This window comes from Barbus barbus (assembly GCF_936440315.1).
Source record: "Barbus barbus genome assembly, chromosome: 7".
In the NCBI taxonomy this organism is placed as follows: domain Eukaryota; kingdom Metazoa; phylum Chordata; class Actinopteri; order Cypriniformes; family Cyprinidae; genus Barbus; species Barbus barbus.
Genome location: NC_136735.1, coordinates 27,153,401 through 27,174,664, shown reverse-complemented (window position 1 = coordinate 27,174,664; position 21,264 = coordinate 27,153,401). Strand labels below are relative to the sequence as shown.

The following is a 21,264-nucleotide window of genomic DNA, read 5'->3' as shown; positions in this document are numbered from 1 at the left end:
GCGATGAGTTTAAATAATTCAATAAATCCTTTTAAACAAAAAACACAAATCAAACCAAAAGAAAACAAAACCACAAAAAACTAAAGTAAAAAAAACAGAAAACAAAGCAATATAAAAAAAGTTTAGCATAAATTTCGCTTTGAAATTTATATAAAATATTTATACATATAACGTTAACAGCTGAATAAATAATACTAAACAAGAAATAAAAAGCACACAAACCAAACTGAAATGAAACAAAACAAAACAAGAAAACAAACAAAGCAAAGCAAGCAAAAAAATAAAATAAAAATTCAGCTTTTGTTGAGTGGAGTTCATACATGCAACATTTCACTTTGAAACTTATGATAATGCTGAAAATTCAGATACAGTGTGAATAAGCCTTTAATCTACGTGAATGCAATTATATAAAGGGATTCTGCTGTGTTAGTATGGGCCACCTGAAGCTCCTCTAGGAGGTCTAAGTTTTGCTGTCGGAGGCTTCCATTGGTCTTCTCCAACTGGGCCACACGCTGTGATTGGCTGAGAGTAGAGGGACCATCTAAGAGCTCGTCCTGAAGAACATGATATTCCACCTCATAGGCCTGCAACTGCTTACAGATATCCATCTCAGACACCTACACGGAGACATGTACAAATATACAAGATGAGAATTTCAAAGATAGGCAAGTCAAAGCATGTTTCTTTGTGTGTGTGTGTGTGTGTGTGTGTGTGTGCGGACAAACTTCAGTTTGTAAGATGAGAGAGAGTGGTGTCCAAAAAAACTCTACTGATGAATGATCATCCAGCATCCAAAAACAACAAAGTGAAAACATATGCCCTTTGTGTGTTCAAGCTCCTCACAACTTGAGTCTTGTTTTATAGTGTCATAAATTCCTAAAAAGTGGAAGGTGCTCACACCTACTTCCTTTTTTTAAGGAAATATATTTGTTTAAATTTGCACTGTAGCAAATGAAGTATAATAACAAGAAATGTTTAAATTAATTAATTACTTTAAGCATTTTAAATATTTTCCTATGAGTTTACATAATAATGTATAGTCCTCAAAAAAAATTTTAATTCAGTAAAGAGGAGAGTCAATAAATAGATATTTGGTTTTGCTTATTGCACTTGTTCATGTTGTTACTCTTGCTGTATGTAAATTATTTTCTTGCTGCTAAATCCATTAATTGTACATGGTTGGGCATAATTGAAAATATTCAGGTGATGGGAGAGAACTTGTGGTAAATTTCTTTTATGAAACACTTTACATCGTTTCAGACATAAAACACACATACATGCACAGACACACACTGAGCAACACCCATACTTAACTAACTCCATCTATTATTTGTGCCGAGCTCATGATGAAACTAGTACTTATGCAAAACCACATATGAAGATGAACACAGGACACACCCGAACATGAATATGTGTTGATTGTGTAGGGAAAGACACACGCATATTGCTGTCACCACAAAAGCACAAATAGAATCCACACCCAAATGTGCCACCGCCTTGACACTTGGCGCAAGGGAAAGTACATATGTGTACATGCGAATTGGACGTCTATTTGGAATACAGGTATAGTGCACACAAACACTGACAAAGATGTTACCTGATTGATTGTTTTTTCCATTTGCACAAGGCCGAGATTGGGTAAGGTTGTTTTGATGAACTCCACAATTGACTCAAGACTGTCGTGCTGCAGAATTAGAGGCTTGTGGCTACCAAGAAGACTCAAGGCCACCTTGAAGATGACCTCTGATCCCTGAAGGAACAGCATGTCTGGAAGACATAAAATCAATAAATACTTTTCAGTTTACTTCAAGGAATCCCAGAAAGTAGCAGAAAGAACATTTGACTGCAATAGTGTATAGTAATACAATAAAAATTATATTTATGTTCACAGTTGAAGTTCAATAGTCTATAATGGTTAAACTGGTATTAGAATCCTGGCAGAGAACAGTAAAACAATTAACGATATACATAAAACAGTTACTTCATGCTATGGCATATAAACAATAAATTGGCAATATTAAAATTCTTTAAAATGTTGTCTAAACTAAAAATAAAACTCTAAAAACTAAAATAAATTATTTAAACCACTTCACAAATAAAAATTTTACTCATTTATTTAATTAAATTATTATTATTTTTTTTATAAAACCAGTAGTTAAATACATGTAAAAAAATATGGTCATATTAATATTACGTATCTAACATGCAGAGGGTGTTTTATTTTTCCTCAGAGTCATACATTAAATCATTTAATGCCCACCTAGCTAAATAATAATAAAACATATGAATATTAAAATGAAATAATATAATACATTATGTAATATTAATAGTGATTTTTATATTATTTAATATAGTGATTTTTTTCTCAGTGCCATGCTATAAAATTATATATATATATATATATATATATATATATATATATGAACAATTTATAATTAATATAATATATAATTTAATAAATTTTCAACGAGAAAAGCAGAAGAAATAATAGAATTGTTGAAAGTTGTGTGTTTGTTTATAAGTGTGTGCACGTGTAAAGAAAAAAGATTGTCAATAGAAATGTGTATGTGTAAGTCAGTGTGTGTAAAGCCAGATGGTTCAAGATGGTTCTAGAGATTACCCACGGAAAATGGTGTGCAAGTTTGTGTGTCACAAGGTCAATGACATTCACCCTTATAATCACACCACACACACGGTCACGGAACAGTGATTAAGCAAAACAAAGTTAGCGCCAGTCGTTAGGCATCAGTGATTGTGATTACAATGCATAATTAACTTTAGCATGTCCACAGAAGATAAAGTGTGATGCAAAGGATAAAGAGAGTCAGAGAATTTAACATTCTGAAATGATAAATGATGAAGGACAAATTGCCAATTGAAACCTCATCAGAAAAATTGTATTCAGCAAAAAAAAATATTATCCATGTCTGTAGCATAAACGTGCAGGGCGAATTATGTGCCAAAGTTTATTTTTTAGGGTTAGGGGTTTTAAGAAAGTATGTGCAATAGCAGGCACCACTTAAGAGAGACAAATAAACCCAGGTGCAAAAATTCTTCCCCAACCTGAAAAACCATCCCTCAAAATTTCATTAATATCTCTCTGCAGACAGACTGTGTCTGTGTAAGTGGAGATACGTGTGTACCTGACTGTATATGGTAACGATAAAAGAGAGAGAATGTGCTTTTATATATGTGTTCCACAGTATCCTTCCAGACAAAAGAATGTCAAACATGTAGGCTATCTTCATAAACACTTCTAAGGAAATCCAGACAATGGCAATCCACAGTGACATCTGATCAGCTTGCTGATATCTCTAAACATGGTTTGATGTTCTACTTTTTAGTTCAGTCGAAGATGCTTTTAATCTGTGGCTGGTATGGCTTGTTGGTTAAACATCTGGGATTGTAGGTTGTGCACAACTCACTATTACGCCCTTGAGCAAGGAGCTTGTCCAAAGGGACTGGCCCTGCTTTAAATGAACGTGTTTGTTAAATGTATAAATATAAAAAGCATTGTGGTAAAGGGCAAGCGCAGGAACTTATTTTGATTGGAAGTGTGTATTGAGAGTGTGTTTGTGTATTGAAGAGTGCCTGAGGGTGTGTGCATTCACCGAACACTCGAGCCACAAATCCAAGAGGGAAGTGAGATGCAAAGGCAGTGAGGAACCAGGGAGCGGCGTAGAGACTGGGGCCGATCTCGTACTGCTCCAGATGAGTGTACAGCTCCCTGTGATAGTCATGTAGCAGACGGGACAGCTGATACATCTGAATCTAAGAAAGAAAGACAGAGAAAAACAGCTGCTGACAATATCATTCAGAAGAATACAAAAAATGCCTGACAAAATATTGCTATCATTTAATTAAACTGTCTAATCTTATGAACATTAACCATGTTGCTTAGTTGTTATGTCATTATTGAGCACTCCCTACAGATATCGTAACAGATTCTTTTTGCATGCTTGGCAGGAGATTTTTTTTTTTGCTTGATTTGCATCAGAGCTGTCAAAGCCTACATATTATGTGACTGATTATGTTTCTTTGGTTTACGGTTGCAGTAAATGCAGTATTAAGGAATGCAATGCATTACTGAAGTACTAAAGATTTACTGAAGTATATTTGATTGTTCTAAAGTGGGCCGACGAAAAATGAAACTTTTTTTTTTTTAGAAAAAGATTTTCTATTGCGATTTGCTATGATATTACGCAGCGCCTGAAAGTAGTCCCCGGCTACATCATAACTAGTTACCTAGCTGGGGACTACTTTCAGGCGCTGCGTCACGTCATATTGCGCCTGCTGCACCCATGGTACGGCAGCAAAGTTCCTTGATTATGAACACAATGTAACTACAGAAGAGTCAAGCTTTAAATAGGAAAATTATCGAAACTATTTGGTCATTTTTGAGCGAGATGCCAATAGTCTAATCCGATTCAATGATCTATGCTAAACTAAGCTAAAAGTGCTACTGCCAGACCCGGAGATCGGCTGAATGAAGACGATGTTAGCGTCCGATAATTTTAACTGTTGGAGAAAACTGGTTAACTTTGAGCTTTTTTGCACTATTTTCATCTTCTGGGTTTAAAATCTACATCGTGTTGACGTCATAATTTGTGACGTGGCAAAGGACTACATCGATGACGCGTCAGTGTCTATTAAATTATTCATGAGACTGCGTGTTCTTATCCTATGAGAAGACGCTTCGCTTAATTATTCACAACAGTATGTGTTGATTTGCTATGACAGACGCTTCAGAGTGTGAGACCGCGTACATTAACTGAGAGAAATGCTCATGGATCGAAGGAGAGTGTTTGTTTTTGCTTTGTAATAAGAGTTTGGCACAAACACTATTCATTCACTTAGTGAGTGTAACCGTTTTTACAGCTCAAGGCTTATATAAACGCAGAAGAATAAGCCTAAAAAGTTATCAGAGGTGCAACAGCGCGTTCATATATATGTTTTCGATGCAGAGTGCAAATGGCTGTGCATTTATTTTGTGTTTTTAACTCGATGGGAGCACCACTCACACTTTTTTAGCGTTTTTTTTTCAACTGTGGTGAGAACTAACCAGTGCTGAAGCAGGGGGTTTCATGACCCTTTAAAAAAGATCACACACACAAAAAATTATTCTATCATCATTTATTCAACAATGTTATTCCAAACCATTTGACTTTTTTCTTCAATGGAAAATCAAGCAGATTATTCTAAATAATGTACTGCTTACTGCAATAAAGCGAATAGTATTGGTTACACTTTATTTTGATAGTCCACTTAAGACATTCTACTAACTCTAAGTAACTTTGTAAATACATGTCAACTACATGTCAACTAATTCTCATTCATTTGCAACTACATGTCTACTCTCAGTAGGTTAGGTTTAGGGTTAGTAGAATAAGTTGACAAATACTTGCAAATTTTCTCATAGTCAATATGTTGTGGAAGTAATTAAGCAGACAGTCTAGTAATAGTCTAATGACTATTAGTTGACATGTAGTTGCAAAGTTACTTACTGTAAGTAGAATGTCTATAGTGGACTATCGAAATAAAGTGTTACCCTAGTATTTGTCTGGTCATGTTATCTAAACACAGCAGCCACCATGAAGGAAAATCACCCTCACGTAGAATAAAAGCCACTAATATGCCTGTAGTCTATTTTTCACGTGTGTAAATCATTTTTAAACACGTCAAAAGCACCACTCAGGTGTAAAACATTAAGTGGGAAAAAATACTATTTGATGCAATATACCGTGCGTGACAATGTGAATGTTACTGTACCTGCAGTATGATCATATCAGGCCTGTATTGTTTCCGCAGCCCCGTGTCGTACATGAGGAATTTGAGCATGTGGAATGCATCTTCCTCACTCATATGGAGCAGCAACACACCGGCCACAAAACTCAAGCCCTGGCAGTAACCCACCTCTGGGTCCAGCAGAGAATATGCCTTCAGTAGATTATAGAGAGACAGCTGGCCAGCACCCAGCTGAGCGCTGAAATACGGATGAGTGGGAAATGTACGTCCTGGGAGAGGAAGAAGAATAATCATTCAAGTATTCTTTTTTTTCAGCGCAGTTTGAGTAAAACAATGCTGCTGTTGTTGATGATGTTGGCAGAAGCATATGACCACCCCCCTCCTTTCAACTCACTCTCCTCCTCGTGTTCACTCTCGTTCAGAGGGTTACTCTCAAGGGTGTGCAGCAATTTAGCCACATGTAGAAAGAAGGAATTGACAAAAGAACAGAACAAACTAGGGCTCCAATATTTGTTATTGTATAATCAACCAAGTGCTGGTTTTCAACGTGCATCAACTTATATATACTTACAGTATATGCTTATATTCACACAATGCTTCTCTCATGTAGGTGCATACAGAGGCCAAGTTCTTTGTGCACTTAAGTCACATTTTGAATGAGCAACGTTTTTGCATTCGAATGTGGATTTTTATTTTAAATTCAATGAATATTCGAAATTCTAATTTTATTTGACAGCCCTAGTATTAACTGTGGTTACAATTTTTGAATTATTAAGGTTAGCTGGATTATTTAATAAAATGTTTTTAAAAGATAATGGGCTCTGGTATGAAGAGCATATCAGCTTTTCCTTTAATATCAAGAATTTCTTCCTGATTCTGAAATGTCCTTTACAGCATTGTGTATTCTTATTATCAGATCCAATCGGTTATTGAAAATACAGTGGGTGAAACATTTTTTTGATCCCCTGCTGATTTTGGACGTTTGCCCACTGACAAAGAAATGATCAGTCTTTAATTTTAATGGTAGGTTTTTTTTAACAGTGAGAGACAGAACAACAACAAAAAAATCCAGAAAAACGCATTTCAAAAAAGTTATAAATTTATTTGCATTTTAATGAGTCAAATAAGTATTTGATCCCCTATCAGTCAGCAAGATTTCTGGCTCTGAGGTGTCTTTTATACAAGTAAGGAGCAGAGAGCTTGTTACCTGTATAAAAGACATCGGTCCACAGAAGCAATCAATCAATCAGATTCCAAACTCTCCACCATGGCCAAGACCAAAGAGCTGTCCAAGGATGTCAGGGACAAGATTGTAGACCTACACAAAGCTGGAATGGGCTACAAGGCTATGCAAGCAGCTTGGTGAGAAGGTGACAACAGTTGGTGCGATAATTCTCAAATGGAAGAAACACAAAATAACTGTCAATCTCCCTCGGTCTGGGGCTCCATGCAAGATCTCACCTCATGATCTCAAGGCAGCTGGGACCATAGTCACAAAGAAAACAATTGGTAACACACTATGCCGTGAGGGACTGAAATCCTGCAGCGCCTGCAAGGTCTCCCTGCTCCCTGCTCGTGGGGAAGTCGTCACCTAATGGTTAGAAGGTCGGACTCGTAATCCAAAGGTTGCGAGTTTGAGTCTCGGGCCGGCAGGGATTGTAGGTGGGGGGAGTGAATGTCCAGCGCTCTCTCCACCCTCAATACCACGACTGAGGTGCCCTTGAGCAAGGCACCGAAATGCAGCATAAATGGCTGCCCACTGCTCCGGGTGTGTGTTCACGGTGTGTGTGTGTGTTCACTGCTGTGTGTGTGCACTTTGGATGGGATAAATGCAGAGCACGAATTCCGAGTATGGGTCACCAAACTTGGCTGTATGTCGTCACGTCACTTTAAAAGAAAGCACATGTACAGGCCCGTCTGAAGTTTGCCGAATGATTCAGAAGAGAACTGAGTGAAAGTGTTGTAGTCAGATGAGACCAAAATCAAGCTCTTTGGCATCAACTCAACTCGCAGTGTTTGAAGGAGGAGGAATGCTGAATATTGTATGACCCTAAGAACACCATCCCCACCGTCAAACATGGAAGTGGAAACATTATGCTTTGGGGGTGTTTTTCTGCTAAGGGGACAGGACAACTGCACCGCAAGGGACGATGGACGGGGCCATGATGGTTGTGGATGGGTATTCCAGCATGACAATAACTCAAAACACACGGCCAAGGCAACAAAGGAGTGGCTCAAGAAGAAGCACATTAAGGTCTTGGAGTGGTCTAGCCAGTCTCCAGACTTTAATCTCATAGAAAATCTGTGGAGGGAGCTGAAGGTCCTCGAAACCTGGAGAGGATCTGCAAAGAGGACTATGACAAAATCCCTCCTGAGATGTGTGCAAACCTGGTGGCCAACTACAAGAAACATCTGACCTCTGTGATTGCTAACAAGGTTTTGCCACCAAGTACTAAGTCATGTTTTGCAAAGGGGTCAAATACTTATTTGACTCATTAAAATGCAAATCAATTTCTAACTATTTTGAAATGCGTATTTCTGGATTTTTTTGTTCAAATAAACCTACCATTCAAATTATAGACTGATAATTTCTTTGTCGGTGGACAAATGTACAAAATCAGCAGATCAAATATTTTTTTTCCCCACTGTAAAGATCCAACTTTTACTAACAGTAAAGTTAATTCAGACAGTTTGCTGTTCGTACAATGACACCATTCAGTTGTCAATTTGATGATGATATTCTGGTAATTTTAATATCAGTGGGTAGTATGGAACACTTTTTATTATCTGTGGAAAGTGCTGCTTTAGCAGCAGCGTACACTTGTTCATTTCTTGGGATTTCACAATGTCCAGGTGCCAAACAAAAAAAACTAAATTAAATTGTGTTTCCAGTTTTGACAATTAGGAAAAAAACACTTTTACTGTAACATGAAAACAGAAAACAGAAATTTTACAAAATGTAGACTATGGGCCAGTTTTACTGCACAGGGCAAATTAACGAGAAAGCGCAATTCCAAAACAGCGGCAATTCCAACAGTTCTTTAATTCTCAAATTAAAGAACACGCAAGACGACGCAGCATCTCATTTACATATTGATCAACGCATTATACCAAGCGCAGCACAAATTAACATAGTTGCAAATAAATAATAAAGAAATAAAGAAGCCACAGTATGTTAAAAAGAACCGGAGACAACAAAAAAAAAAAGAAGGGTTGCAAGAAGTTTTGACAGACCTGGAATTGCATGACTCCTAGTTAAGGGTTCCAGGTTGTCTTTTATTTCCTGAAGCAAATTAAAAATAACATGGCTTGGCAAACGATATGTTTAGATAATGTGTTCTTCTGGCATTCCTAATAAATTAATACGTGTAGAAAAAAATCCTCCCCCTTCTACCATGCCCTCTTTGTTCTCCGAGGGACCTCCTCTAAGCAACAACAATTGCAGCCATTTCAAGTGGAAAATAGTTAAAGACATGCTTTTTTGGGGTGTTAAATAATGGCGCAAATGCAAGTAATTTGACGAGCGCATACTTTAGTAATTCGCGTTGAGTGATTCATTTGAACACTCTCCTCCCGTAAATTTTTGCGTCTGAAAGGGAAATTCCTACAAAAGCAGATTCAATAAGGTCAGGCACAAAAATAACTGTGTCCATGCCTGTTCATAGCCAATTCGTCACTGCACATCTTTAGTAAATCCTGACAGTACTATTTTAATGCCAAAAGATGGTTTGCACTGGCACAAGCTGTTAGTAAAACTGGCCCAATGTATGCACCTGAAGTGGCACATAATGAAATGAAAACTGAAATATTGTGTCACTTAGTCATTTTGTGGACGCTTTTATCCAAAGTTTTTTACTTTAATAAAAAAGTTCTTATTAATATTACTGATTGAATAATTTTTGGTTGAACATTTACGTGACGCATGCAAGCATCTTCCAATATTTGTATTGCATTGAATAAGAGCTTTCATGTTCATGTCTGAGAGGGCGTCTTCCTACAAACAATATACATTCCTAGAAGATTAGGTTTCTACCTGTGTTGTAAAGCTATCTATCTCTCTTTCTCCCTGCTGTCACTGTTCTGAGAGCAAACGACACCTCCCTTTCTTTGTCTGAGCCTCCCAATTAATCTCTCCATCTTCACATTTGTCTATCTCTGCTAGTGTCTCAACCATTCATTCAGCCTGAGGTTCTGCAGAAGTTTGTTCTCTATAATAATGGAGGTAATGATCATTTTGCAAAGAATGGAGACTTTTGTGTATACTCAGATGGCAATTTTTGAAAGAATTCCAGGGCAAGCATGAGCATGTACAAGTTAGTGTGTGTTTTTAAGACACAGAAAAGCAGAATGGCTGTTTTTCAACACGCTAGAACAACATTAAGCAAGCTCACCAAATCTTATAAAGTTCAAAAGAACAGCATTTCACTTATAAGGTTCCATTTTAGTTAGATGGTGTCTATGTAAGCTGTAGACAGCAATGCAGCTCACTAGGTTGTGGCACAGACCATTGCGTTTGTAATACTAACCCAAGTCTATGAGGATGGCATGCTGTTGGGATGTGAGCTGCTTCAGAAGCTCTTTGTAAGGAGTGTCATTGTTAGGAGGTTTGGTGGTGGGCACCTCCTTCCTCAGCAAATACTGCTCTGATAGAAACTTCCAAATCTCTCCTCGATGCTGACGAGGGACGCCTGAGAGGGAGAGAAAAACAGAAAGAGCAGAAAAACTGATTCATTTAGGGATCTTTTGAATGTTTACATGCTTTGAGCACAACACCTCAGTTTCTGAGTGCTTTTTCAGTAGTGTGTGATCTCATCTGACATGTAGATGGATGTCCATAAAATCACTTCAAGAAGACAAAGTCAACATTGGCAACGACTGACGTAAAAAGGTAACACATCCCTGCAAACCCCTCCCCATTCACACACATCCGAAAAATGACATACACAAACATCACAAATCCAAAAACCAGCTACAGGTGCAAAAACGGTTCTGTGTGTAATTTCTGTGGCACTAGTGGCACCAAACAGAATTGCAAACACTCAGCATTTTATCTCCACTGCAGTTTATGATACATAAACCAGAAAAGCAAAGAATTACACCAGATTGATTGTGATAACATGAATCTCTCTGTGTGCGTGAATGCTTCATGTAAATGCCATAGTTGCACTGAACTTGAACAGGTTTGTGCTTGTGTGCATGCAATCTCACCAATCTTTCTGTAGAACTACCTCCATAAAAACCTGACTATCAGAGACAGCTCTTCTATCTATGAATATTAAACACTCACACACATTCTCCAAATAAACATCAAACATGAAGACTATTTTAAAAATCCACTTTATTCAAGAAAATCTAATTAAAAAGACCTTAAAATAAATGCACAAAGTTAACTCAGTTTATATTCCTCCAAAAACTGAAAACTTATACACAAACTGTCTAAAACAACATATTACGTAGTCTTCACTCAATGTACAGGTCTAGTTCACTTAATCAAGGTGTCAAAACATTCAATGGATAGGCTGCTAAGAAAAACCTCATACAACTCATTGTTACAGCAGCTTCAAGATTTTTATGAATCTACGTGTGTGTGTGTGTGTGTGTGTGTGTGTGTGTGTTACCTTGTCCCACAGCTTTGTGGATCTCCTCAGTGTCAAATCTGACCTTTGATCTCCCAGTGGTGCTGAGCATTCTCTCCCAGACCAGTGTGACATCTTTCAGACACGGAGTGATCTCTTCATAGTCCAGCTTCAGTCGTCTGCACTGCAGATCACTCTCTGATGCTGTACACACATTGAATGAAAATGTAAGAAATTAAAAATAATGTGCAGAATAAAGATAATCAGTTGAATTGGAAGAACTTCTACAACATTACACCACAGTGCATTCAATTTAATTCCTTACTGTCCATTCACACAGAATGTGTTTTACATTCCACTGAGCTGATTTTCCATTGTTTTTCAATGTAAACACAGTCTAAACAGACGTGTTTGGCCACTACACTCATATCTGATGTCTTTTGCATGAAACAGCGTTCAACTTCGAAAAAAACTATCTAGAGATCAAAAACAAAAATTCCCATTCCACTGACCGCATCTTACATTTTCTTACTTAACTTTTTCACCATTTATTTGTTCTGATGTGAACACATCCGGTTTCACAGACAAGACTTAAGACCAATCCTAGACTAAAATGCTTCAACTGAAAAAACTTGCACTGACTGATCTTAAAATATATCAGTGCCTTTGTTTTGTCTCAAGATGCACAGCAGTAATGTTTTTTCTAAGGCACATTTATAAAAAATTATTTAAATGTCCCATTTAAACTATGGCCTATTCCTGTCTTTGTCTAAGCCCTATCTGTGAAACCAGGCCATAGTTCCATAGCCTAAAACTAACATGAAAGTAAAACAGAAACATTTAAATTTTAAGAACAATATTTGAGAATAATAGTATGCAGGAATAGCTGTTTCAGTTGCTATAATTAAATTATTATTTATAATACATATTATTTTTATTGCCATAGTCTGAAGATTAGGCTGTTTATTCCTTTTTTCTTTCTTTTAAATGGAAGAGTTTAACAAGTGGAGAGTGAAGGAGAGGCAGACAACACATGCCCAGCATGCAGCAGAATGTCTTCATTATACAGTCATTGGGCCTCATTTATCAATCTAACGTAGAAACGAGCGCAGATCCGAGCGCACAAATCATCTCACGACAGAGCTCACCTGTGATTTATGAAATATTCGTATGCCGTCAATCCCATTGTACGAAAGATCGTACGTTGATAAATGTGGCGGCAGAAAACAATCGTCGTTTTAATATCACGCCCCTAAAAACACCCCAGTTTAGAAGCCTCGTCCCTAGAGTTTACGACACAGAGAAACATAACCCGGCCAAAAAGAGGAAGTAATCTCATGAAAGAGAAATTGATTTTACTCCAAAAATAGAAACCTTATAACTCATTTAACCTTATAATTGCAAACAATAGCATTAATTCATTTGTATATTAAATACCAGTAAATTTAACGAAACATTTATAAACATTATAAACACTATATAGATTATTTAGTTCCCCTTAATCCACAAGAAACCCTTTAAATTTAACGGTATTACAAAACAAGAATGAAAAAAATAGTAGCTATAAAATTTTATATTAAACTATGAAGTAAAACACAAATTAGGCTATAGTGGCATTCATTATAATACAAAGTCAAGCTGAAATTAATGTATTAAAGCGAAACTAAATGGCATTGGGCTCACAAGCCTCTCTCATTCGAAATCCAAATGTTTCCATTTTTGCCATATAAAATTTGGTTGGTAAACTATTATCTATAATGTAAACAAGGCTTTGTACTTCACTTTTGTTCCAATATCCACGTAAAACCTCACTCTTCACATGCGCAATAAATGTTTGTTTCAGCGATTTTACAGTGGACCTTGTAAATTGTGCAGTGTAACTTTTATGTTTGGTTGACTGCATTTTAGTTTGATTAATGGCTGAAATGTCAAGTTTAGTAATGCTGAAATGTTGTGTGTGTGCGTGTGAGGCACCTGCGTGATCACCAATCAGTTAAATAAAATAAAAAAATAAAGATATAAAGAAAACAAATAAAATGCATTAAGAGTGTCACAAAAACGAAAGTGTTTTTTTTTTGTTAATCTCTTAAAATATATATTTCGTGTAGCCCTATTTATTTTAATTTCTTTTTTTCTCCATTCACAGAAGCACTGCAGGTGCGTGATACGACGATGCGTGATTCCTCATGGTCTATTTATGCTGCTATTTGCGCATATAGCTAAAGAAAGAAAAAAAAGAAAAGCTTTGTTTGTCAGTTTAAGAAAATAATCTAAATGAACAAAATGCTGTCATTATATAATTCTCCGAAATTCTCTATGCTGCACACAAGTTCAGGATAACTCTAAAACTTGCGTACACGAGCTCAGACCTGACGTGAGATTTGATCGTAGCCACCGCTCACGTCCATATTGATAAATTCCAAGTTTTGCATAGAAACGACCATACGCCCAATTCTCGGTCGTACATTCGTTTCGTAAATGAGGCCCATTATGACTGTATTAAGACTGGTAAGACCAATTGCACCAGTGAGAATTCTCGTTTAGACACACAAACACAGGAAGAGATGCAAGAAGGGAAATTTCAGGAACAAGAGAATAATACCCTCCACACCCATCTCACCCATGGGACCAAAAAAAAAAAAACATAAAAAAATAAAGAAAGCAGGAAAGAAACAGAAATAGAAGTCTCCAAAGTGTCAAACATCAGAGGTTACGTGATTGAGAGGGAACGTGGTAATATAAACACAGGCTAGATGTATGGCAGACAGTCTTCTCAGTACACATCTTCTGACCCACTTCTTTATGCCCACACCCTATTCAATAGGTCTGGCTGCTTTATTTCAAGCTTCTGTTCTTTCTTTTCAAAGTCATGAGAAGCATGACTGGGCATGGCAGGGCAGGACGTGACACTGCCAATCATGAGCACACCCAAATCAGACCGCATCTGTGCAAGCAAAGCTCTTCACCTGTCATGATCATCTCATAACTTGCAGCAGGGACTTCCAGGTAAGGCAGCGCATGGGTGCGCCCGGTTGTGCAGAAATGTGTGTGTGTGTGTGTATGCTTCTGTTTATGGGAGGTGCTTTTGTGTATGCCAGTTGAACGTATGCCAGACAAATCACCCGTCTGACAGCAGCATATGACCTAAAGACAGATCTGAATTCCCAAGAACCGCAGAAGGAAAAAGTCTTAATGCTGAATACCATTCATTGTATAAATCTTAAGGGCAAGAACAAACTAAGCTTATTACCATGTAATACCTAGTAATCTGGATGCTGCAATTACATAAAAAAAAATAAAAAGTAAGATCTTGTACAAGCAGAATAATACTAACATTAGTAATAACAAACTTAAATAAGCTAACATAATGCATGGCCAATTTTGGTGCAAATGTGAATATAAACTAGAGCTAACAGCAAATCTAAAACCAAAATCAGTTGCATAATTGATTTCATTTTTGTCAATTGAATTTGTAAAGGTATCCTATTCTCAGTTTGTTCCTTGGTCATTTGGAATTGACAATGTTCACAGTGATAATAGTTATTGTGTGAGTGTTTGTGTTTCACCTTGTAGCTTCTGATTCTCTCTCTCCATCCTCAGCAGGAGAATTTGTTGAAGAATTGCTTTCCTCCATAATGCTCTTAGCTCCGCCCCACTCCTCTTTCTCCTCTCCTCTGGCACCGCCCCCAGGATGCTGTCCCCGCCCCCCACTCCGCCTCCTAGTGCCATTCTGTTGCCAACCTCTAAGGTGGATTCTGGAAAACAGAATAATTTATGTCACAATAGCATAAATTCACATAACCAACATTTGCCTACATAAATTACCAACTATGTCACCCAACATCATCTACAGTAAACAACATCTACATCAACTATTAATATCTTCATGTCTATGTTTGTCATTATACCATGATTTCAGCAGTGACCAGTGAGGTTTTGTGATTCAGAATTGTGGTCTGTAGTCAGTACACCATAAAAATTATTATGTAATTTTACAGAAAAAGGTCATTTTTTTGGCCACTTTCCATATAAAGTAAAAAAAAAAACTGTAAATGGTTTAACATTACATTATATGTAATTTTACTGCAAAATAAATGCAAAATGTATGGGTTTTAGCAGTAAAAACTATGAATCTATGAATTGCCATATAATTCATCATTTAAAAATAGTAAAAGGCCATTCCCAGAATTTACATATGATTAACAGCATATATTTTTTTTACAAAGTTATGTCCTTATTAAGTAAATATTTTTGCAAGGTATTAAATAAACATTAATAAAATAAAGAGAAACAGAAATGACAAACAAAAAGAAATATGAGAAAAGATTAGAAATAAGGTAAACTTTATCAAGTATTTTGGTAAATTCAGAAATAAAAAAAGAAGAAAAAGAAGAACAGCAAGTAAAGCAAAAGGTTAATTAATACTTAAATGTAACTATGTTTAATTTTTATGGCTGTTTACAATAATTTAAGACAAACAAATTTATTTGAATGTTCACACATTTCAACTAGAATAGCCAATCCAAAATCAATAACCATCATCTTTCTAAATCAACAACACCTATATCAATCACCAACATCACCATTACTTACCACTATAAATAAATGTTTCAATTCATATGACTGTAACCTCTGAAAACATTACAGCTAACATGCTGTCATAGTAAATAAAAAGTCTCTGATTTCCCCACATTCTAATAAAGTGCATGTGTATTGCATAATGGCATGTGTTCTCCACAAGATTTTTTTTGTTATTTTCTCTCATGATTGCAAAAATTAACACTTAACAAAAGAGCAAACCACAAAACACACAGAAATACAAACACATGCATAACACTCAAATACAAGTGTCCATGCATACAGGCAGAGGTGTTAAAAATAAAGCGAACACCACCCAAACTATAGGGTGGATCCGAGACCTCAAAATTCCCTTGTGAGGGAAGTGAGATATTGTGCATAAAGAAAAATAAAATGTACTTTTGTATATAGTATAATCACAGAGTGAGATCACCTAAAACACTGTGCTGCATAATCACAAGGAAAAGAAAAATCAAATCAGAGTGTTGAAATAAAACAGCAATCACCCACACACTATACATTTTTCTTTCATCTAAAAAAAGAAAAACAGATCTCGTCTAAACCCACTGTAGTTTAGCCCATTTCCTACTCACAGTTCAAAAAAAGACAAAAACATTATCAATTGATTGGATTTAAATGTGTATGTTCAAACAGCAGTTCTCATTTGCATAGCTCAGCTCATTAGCATAAATGTTGCAGAAATGTTTATTACCAAGTCTCACTGAAAATATTGCTGCTGTCAGTGTACACAATTTTTAAGGCTTACAGTGAGGGTTATAGGATTTTCAAACCTATACTTGTCCAAAGGGAGTTTGTTTTCACAATTTCCCCATTTCAGTGGTCACAATAATACAGCAGATTCACTATATTATTGTGACACAGTTTTTATTTGTTTTTTTGGGGACAGGAAACCTACCATAATGTTAGAATCAAACAAACAAACAAATCTTTGTGAACAGAAGGTTTACTGAGACTCTAAGTGAAGTAGATCAAAAAAGGTAACCTTTTCGTTTTGGGGACCACCATGTTGAGATCATATGACCAGACAAACACTGCTTAATCTAGATAAATAACTGTCAAAAGAGAATTTCCACAAAAACAATAATAACTTTAAAAAAAAAAAAAAAAAAAAAAAAAAAAAAAAGTGACACTAGATTCATGCAGCCAGGTATATACTATATTTAAAATGTATTTTAATATTTAAAAGACTCACTGTTAAAAATGTATTACATATTGTTATATTTTTACTGAAAAAATGTAAATAATTTAAATTAATAAATATGAAAGAATAATAATAAATATATAGGAAAATTGGCAGGAGGGCATTTATAACCAATATTTGAGATTCCTGCATACAGGGTAATATACAAGTCAAGTACAACTTCTCAAGACAGTGAGAGAACTGCAGTGCCTTTACACACACACACACACACACACACACACACACACACACACACACACACACACACACACATTTAATCTTGGTCAGACAATGTTTCTGCCTAACATAATTTAAGGCTTTCAACAGAAGGGCCATACAACTTCTCTCAAAACAGCAATTTCTTATGTCAGGAATCATACACGCACACACACACACACACACCTGACCCAGTTCCAGTGGGGTGGAGCAGCACATGTGTTTGAGTGTATGTGTGGAGATTGCTACAGCGGACACTGACGCACTCGGACACTTGGGCGCCGGTCACTCCCTCTGCAAACACACACACACACACACACACGCGCGCGCACACGCGTATGCGCATGCACACACGCACACTGGCCACTCCCTCTGTAAATAAGTGGTGTTTCTGCCCAGACCAACGCCTTGAAAGTGTGCAAACACATATGTAAGTGGGTCAATAAGGCCGGTGCTTTCCTGTACATATCTGTCAACATGACCTCCTGCAAAACACCACACCCAACACACACACACATGCATACATTACCTCATTAACACAAACATTACTTCATTCAGCGAAGACACACACTTGTCAAGACACACCCAAATATACTGGAGAAACACACACACAACAAGAGCGCTCTTGGCACGCATTCTGCTTTAAGGAAGTGTACTCGTATTACTACATTATTATATAAATGAAAAAAGGTCAGTTCTCCAGAAACAGATACTGGACACCTTTTAATTGAGCAAACAAACACAGTCCACACAACTATGGAAGCATGTTTTAGCTTTAAAGAAAAAAAAGTATTTGAGACTTCATATATCAACATTTCAATTTTATTTCTGGCAATAATTATTTTATATCTCTCAGTATGACTTTATATCTTATTTTAAACTTGAATTATTTTGTAACAACTGTTAAACCATAAACACCATAATTTGCAGGCATTTAATTTTTGGAGTCCAAGTTAAACAAAAGTGTGGAGAATTAATCATCATTTCTCTCATTCACATACACACACACACCTGAGGGGTGTTTTGACATCCGGATCAACATTTACTGCTAGGTGCTGCCAAGTCTAATGAGCTACCAGCTTCAAAATAACAGACCTGATTTGCTGTTTTGGCAGCTCAAGAAAGAAAGACATAAAACAGGTCAAGAAAAGAAGAAAAGCAAGCACTGACAGAGTCACGTCTGGGTGCGAGGGGGGGGGGGGTTGGTGAGGAAGGTGATAATCACTGTAATTCTGTTTCTCCGTCAAAAGAAACATCAAGTCCAAGTTGGCTATCAGTTGTCAAACTCACTTAAATTAAGTCTTTACCATGAAATTAAGAGCAAGAGCACCACCTCGTGGCTATCAACATTTACCGCGCCATGTAGAGGCACTGACTGTACTGTACACTGTAAAGTGTTGTTGATATATGAGATGTTTTGCATTGATGTACCCTAATTACATATTCAACTAGGGTGTTACCTTTGGAGTCTGAGCCCTTCTGTGGTGTGGCGACTCTTAAGAAGATCTGTTGTCTCCAGGAGTGTCTCTGGCTACGTAATGGACTGTCATCCCCAACAACACACACTGCTCCAGGACTGGACAGGGCTGCCACGTCACTAAACACACATAGAAATACATAAACTAAGGCCTCCATTCACAAATATATACACATTCAGACAGACAGCAGTCACAGGCTTCTGTCAGAATAGACAGCATATTAAATTTGAAAGCTCATAAAACAAGACCAAAAAAAATATTTCAAAATCCTAGACCAACTCATTACTAGTGATTTTGAGCATTTTAAGGAATTTTTGTCATTTTCTTACAAAATTTGTAATCTATCTATCTATCAATCTCACTTTAAAAAATGTGACATTATTGTCATAATATGAAATAACATTGTAACAATGGCGTTTTTAAATCAGAAATAATATTCCCAGTACCGAGACTTGAGGAATGTACCACCAGGAATGTACTGAATCGGAGTGTTACATGCCAGAATAATAAATGATTCAATTATGTAGATACGGACAATAAACTAAGTACACTATATAGGACATCAGCTGATATTAGATTTGTATTTATTTTTTTACGTACTGTACCCTTACTACTATCCAGCACTCACTTTATCTTTAAAAACACTAATAATTCAGCACTGTTGAATGTAGAGTTTAGGAAATCCCAAAATGTATTATTATCTAGTGTACATTATAATGTATTTATTATTTTATTTTTAAAATATGATATTGTATTTTATTCACAAACACTAGGTTATCCATTTTTAATGGTTTCAAAATAAGCATAATGTCTATGCTCGTCTTCTGAAAAAAAAATACAATATGCAGTGACAAAAACTGTGAAACAAGCACTTAATTAGTTCATTTTCGATGCACATCCTAATTCATTACAAGGACATTTATCTTTGTCTATTAAGTCCTTATCCACATGAGCCTCGGTGGCAGGTGCGGAAAAACAACAGAGATGGAAGGCAGAAAGATGGATTGGCAGAATGCGAAGAAGAAACAGAGTACCTCTTCTTCTGAGAGTCACTGGTATCATCACTCTCCACTAGAGGGGCCAGAAATTTGAGGAAATTTGGAACAGAGGAGGAGGAGTGTAATCTTGCTCTAAAGCCACTCAGCCCTGATGGACTGAGAGATAGAGCATGAGAAAAAGAGAGAAAGAGAGAGGCCACAGAGTTAAAGAGTGAAACAGAGTCACTGTAATGTACAGCCTCATTGGACTGAAACAGCACAAAAGTGAAATCTATCCTGTTCTTGTTGAATTAAATCTGAGAATACATTGGGGTGAATTCACCAAACAGCCATGTGAATTTAATGTGTGGTATTTTGGGGCGAATACCTATGTTTTGTTCAAGTAATTATTGAATCGAATAATTGAAATAAAGCTGAAATATAATGAAATATAAATATTAAATAAAAAGCTTAAATGTAAATGAAAACTACAAATGTTGTCTTGGCAACTAACTGAAATCAGTTAAACTAAATAAACTCAAATAAAAATTAAAGAAATAGAAATAAAAAAATAATAATAAAAATGGCAAAAACATTTAACAAAATTACTAAAATATAAAGTAAAATGAAAACTGAAAATATAAAAATAAAATAAAAGCTAATTCATTCATTCATTCAAAAGTGGCAGTTACACAATAGAATTATATATACTATTAAATTACGTGGGTATGTATAATATAACAATTAATTTATCTTACCCACCCTTAATACCCACTATCCATACAAAACACAGACCTCTATATAAATTGAACCAATAATATATTTTTTCAGATTTTCTAGACTATTTTAAGTTGTAAAGTGAGCAGGGTATATTCAAATTTAACGCATGGCTTCCGCAGGCATGTGTCATGATACTGAGAGGGGCAAAGGGTGCCTGTGCCTTCCCGAGCTCTACAGCGCCCCACAATTTACTATGGTTGAAATTGGAACTGCTTCACACTCTAACTGAGAGCCATTGCGGCAGATTTGAAACTGCCCCACATATTTTACAGATATCAATCCACCTCAGCTGTGTGTATATTACCCTACATCAGTAACTAGTTATCATGTCTGTTCTTCCAATGTGGAGTAGCATATCAAATTAATTCTGAAAGTATAAATCTTTTAGTTTAAACATGTTACTGAAAACAGCCTTTATTTGGTTCTGTTGCATTTATGTTTGATCTGAGGATAGACGTGACTTTCTTTTCTTGACGACTTGCAGCATTCTAAAACAACATTCAGAGGCAATTCTAAAATAGCATTCTATGCATGTGTTGTGTGTACTTATAGCCTGTCAATCAACATTAGAGCGCCACCATCAGATTGAATATTGCAAGCACATTAGACCTCCACCAAAAACGTGCCTGTGTGTGTTCAGCGATTAGAATATGAAGACCCAGAATCTGCCCTAAATAAATTCACAGTCAGGAGCTGCTACTGTGTGCAACCTA

The 21,264-nt window shown here is 36.3% G+C and overlaps 1 protein-coding gene across 5 annotated transcripts in view; it reads right to left on the bottom strand.

Annotated features, from left to right (window-relative positions):
- Positions 1 to 21,264, bottom strand: part of tbc1d1 (TBC1 (tre-2/USP6, BUB2, cdc16) domain family, member 1) — a 57,057-nt gene that overhangs the window by 1,718 nt on the left and 34,075 nt on the right. For 4 of the 5 annotated variants that reach the window (XM_079422162.1, XM_079422163.1, XM_079422164.1 and 1 more), the window contains 8 exons: positions 18,777 to 18,913; positions 14,888 to 15,076; positions 11,364 to 11,525; positions 10,272 to 10,433; positions 5,770 to 6,014; positions 3,612 to 3,771; positions 1,598 to 1,767; positions 441 to 617 (listed from right to left, as the gene is read on the bottom strand). In XM_079422162.1, the coding sequence (XP_079278288.1) occupies positions 441 to 617; positions 1,598 to 1,767; positions 3,612 to 3,771; positions 5,770 to 6,014; positions 10,272 to 10,433; positions 11,364 to 11,525; positions 14,888 to 15,076; positions 18,777 to 18,913 (1,402 nt within the window). Of the gene's footprint in view, positions 1 to 440; positions 618 to 1,597; positions 1,768 to 3,611; positions 3,772 to 5,769; positions 6,015 to 10,271; positions 10,434 to 11,363; positions 11,526 to 14,887; positions 15,077 to 18,776; positions 18,914 to 19,828; positions 19,949 to 21,264 lie in introns of all 5 variants that reach the window. The other variant, XM_079422161.1, reaches the window with a different exon arrangement.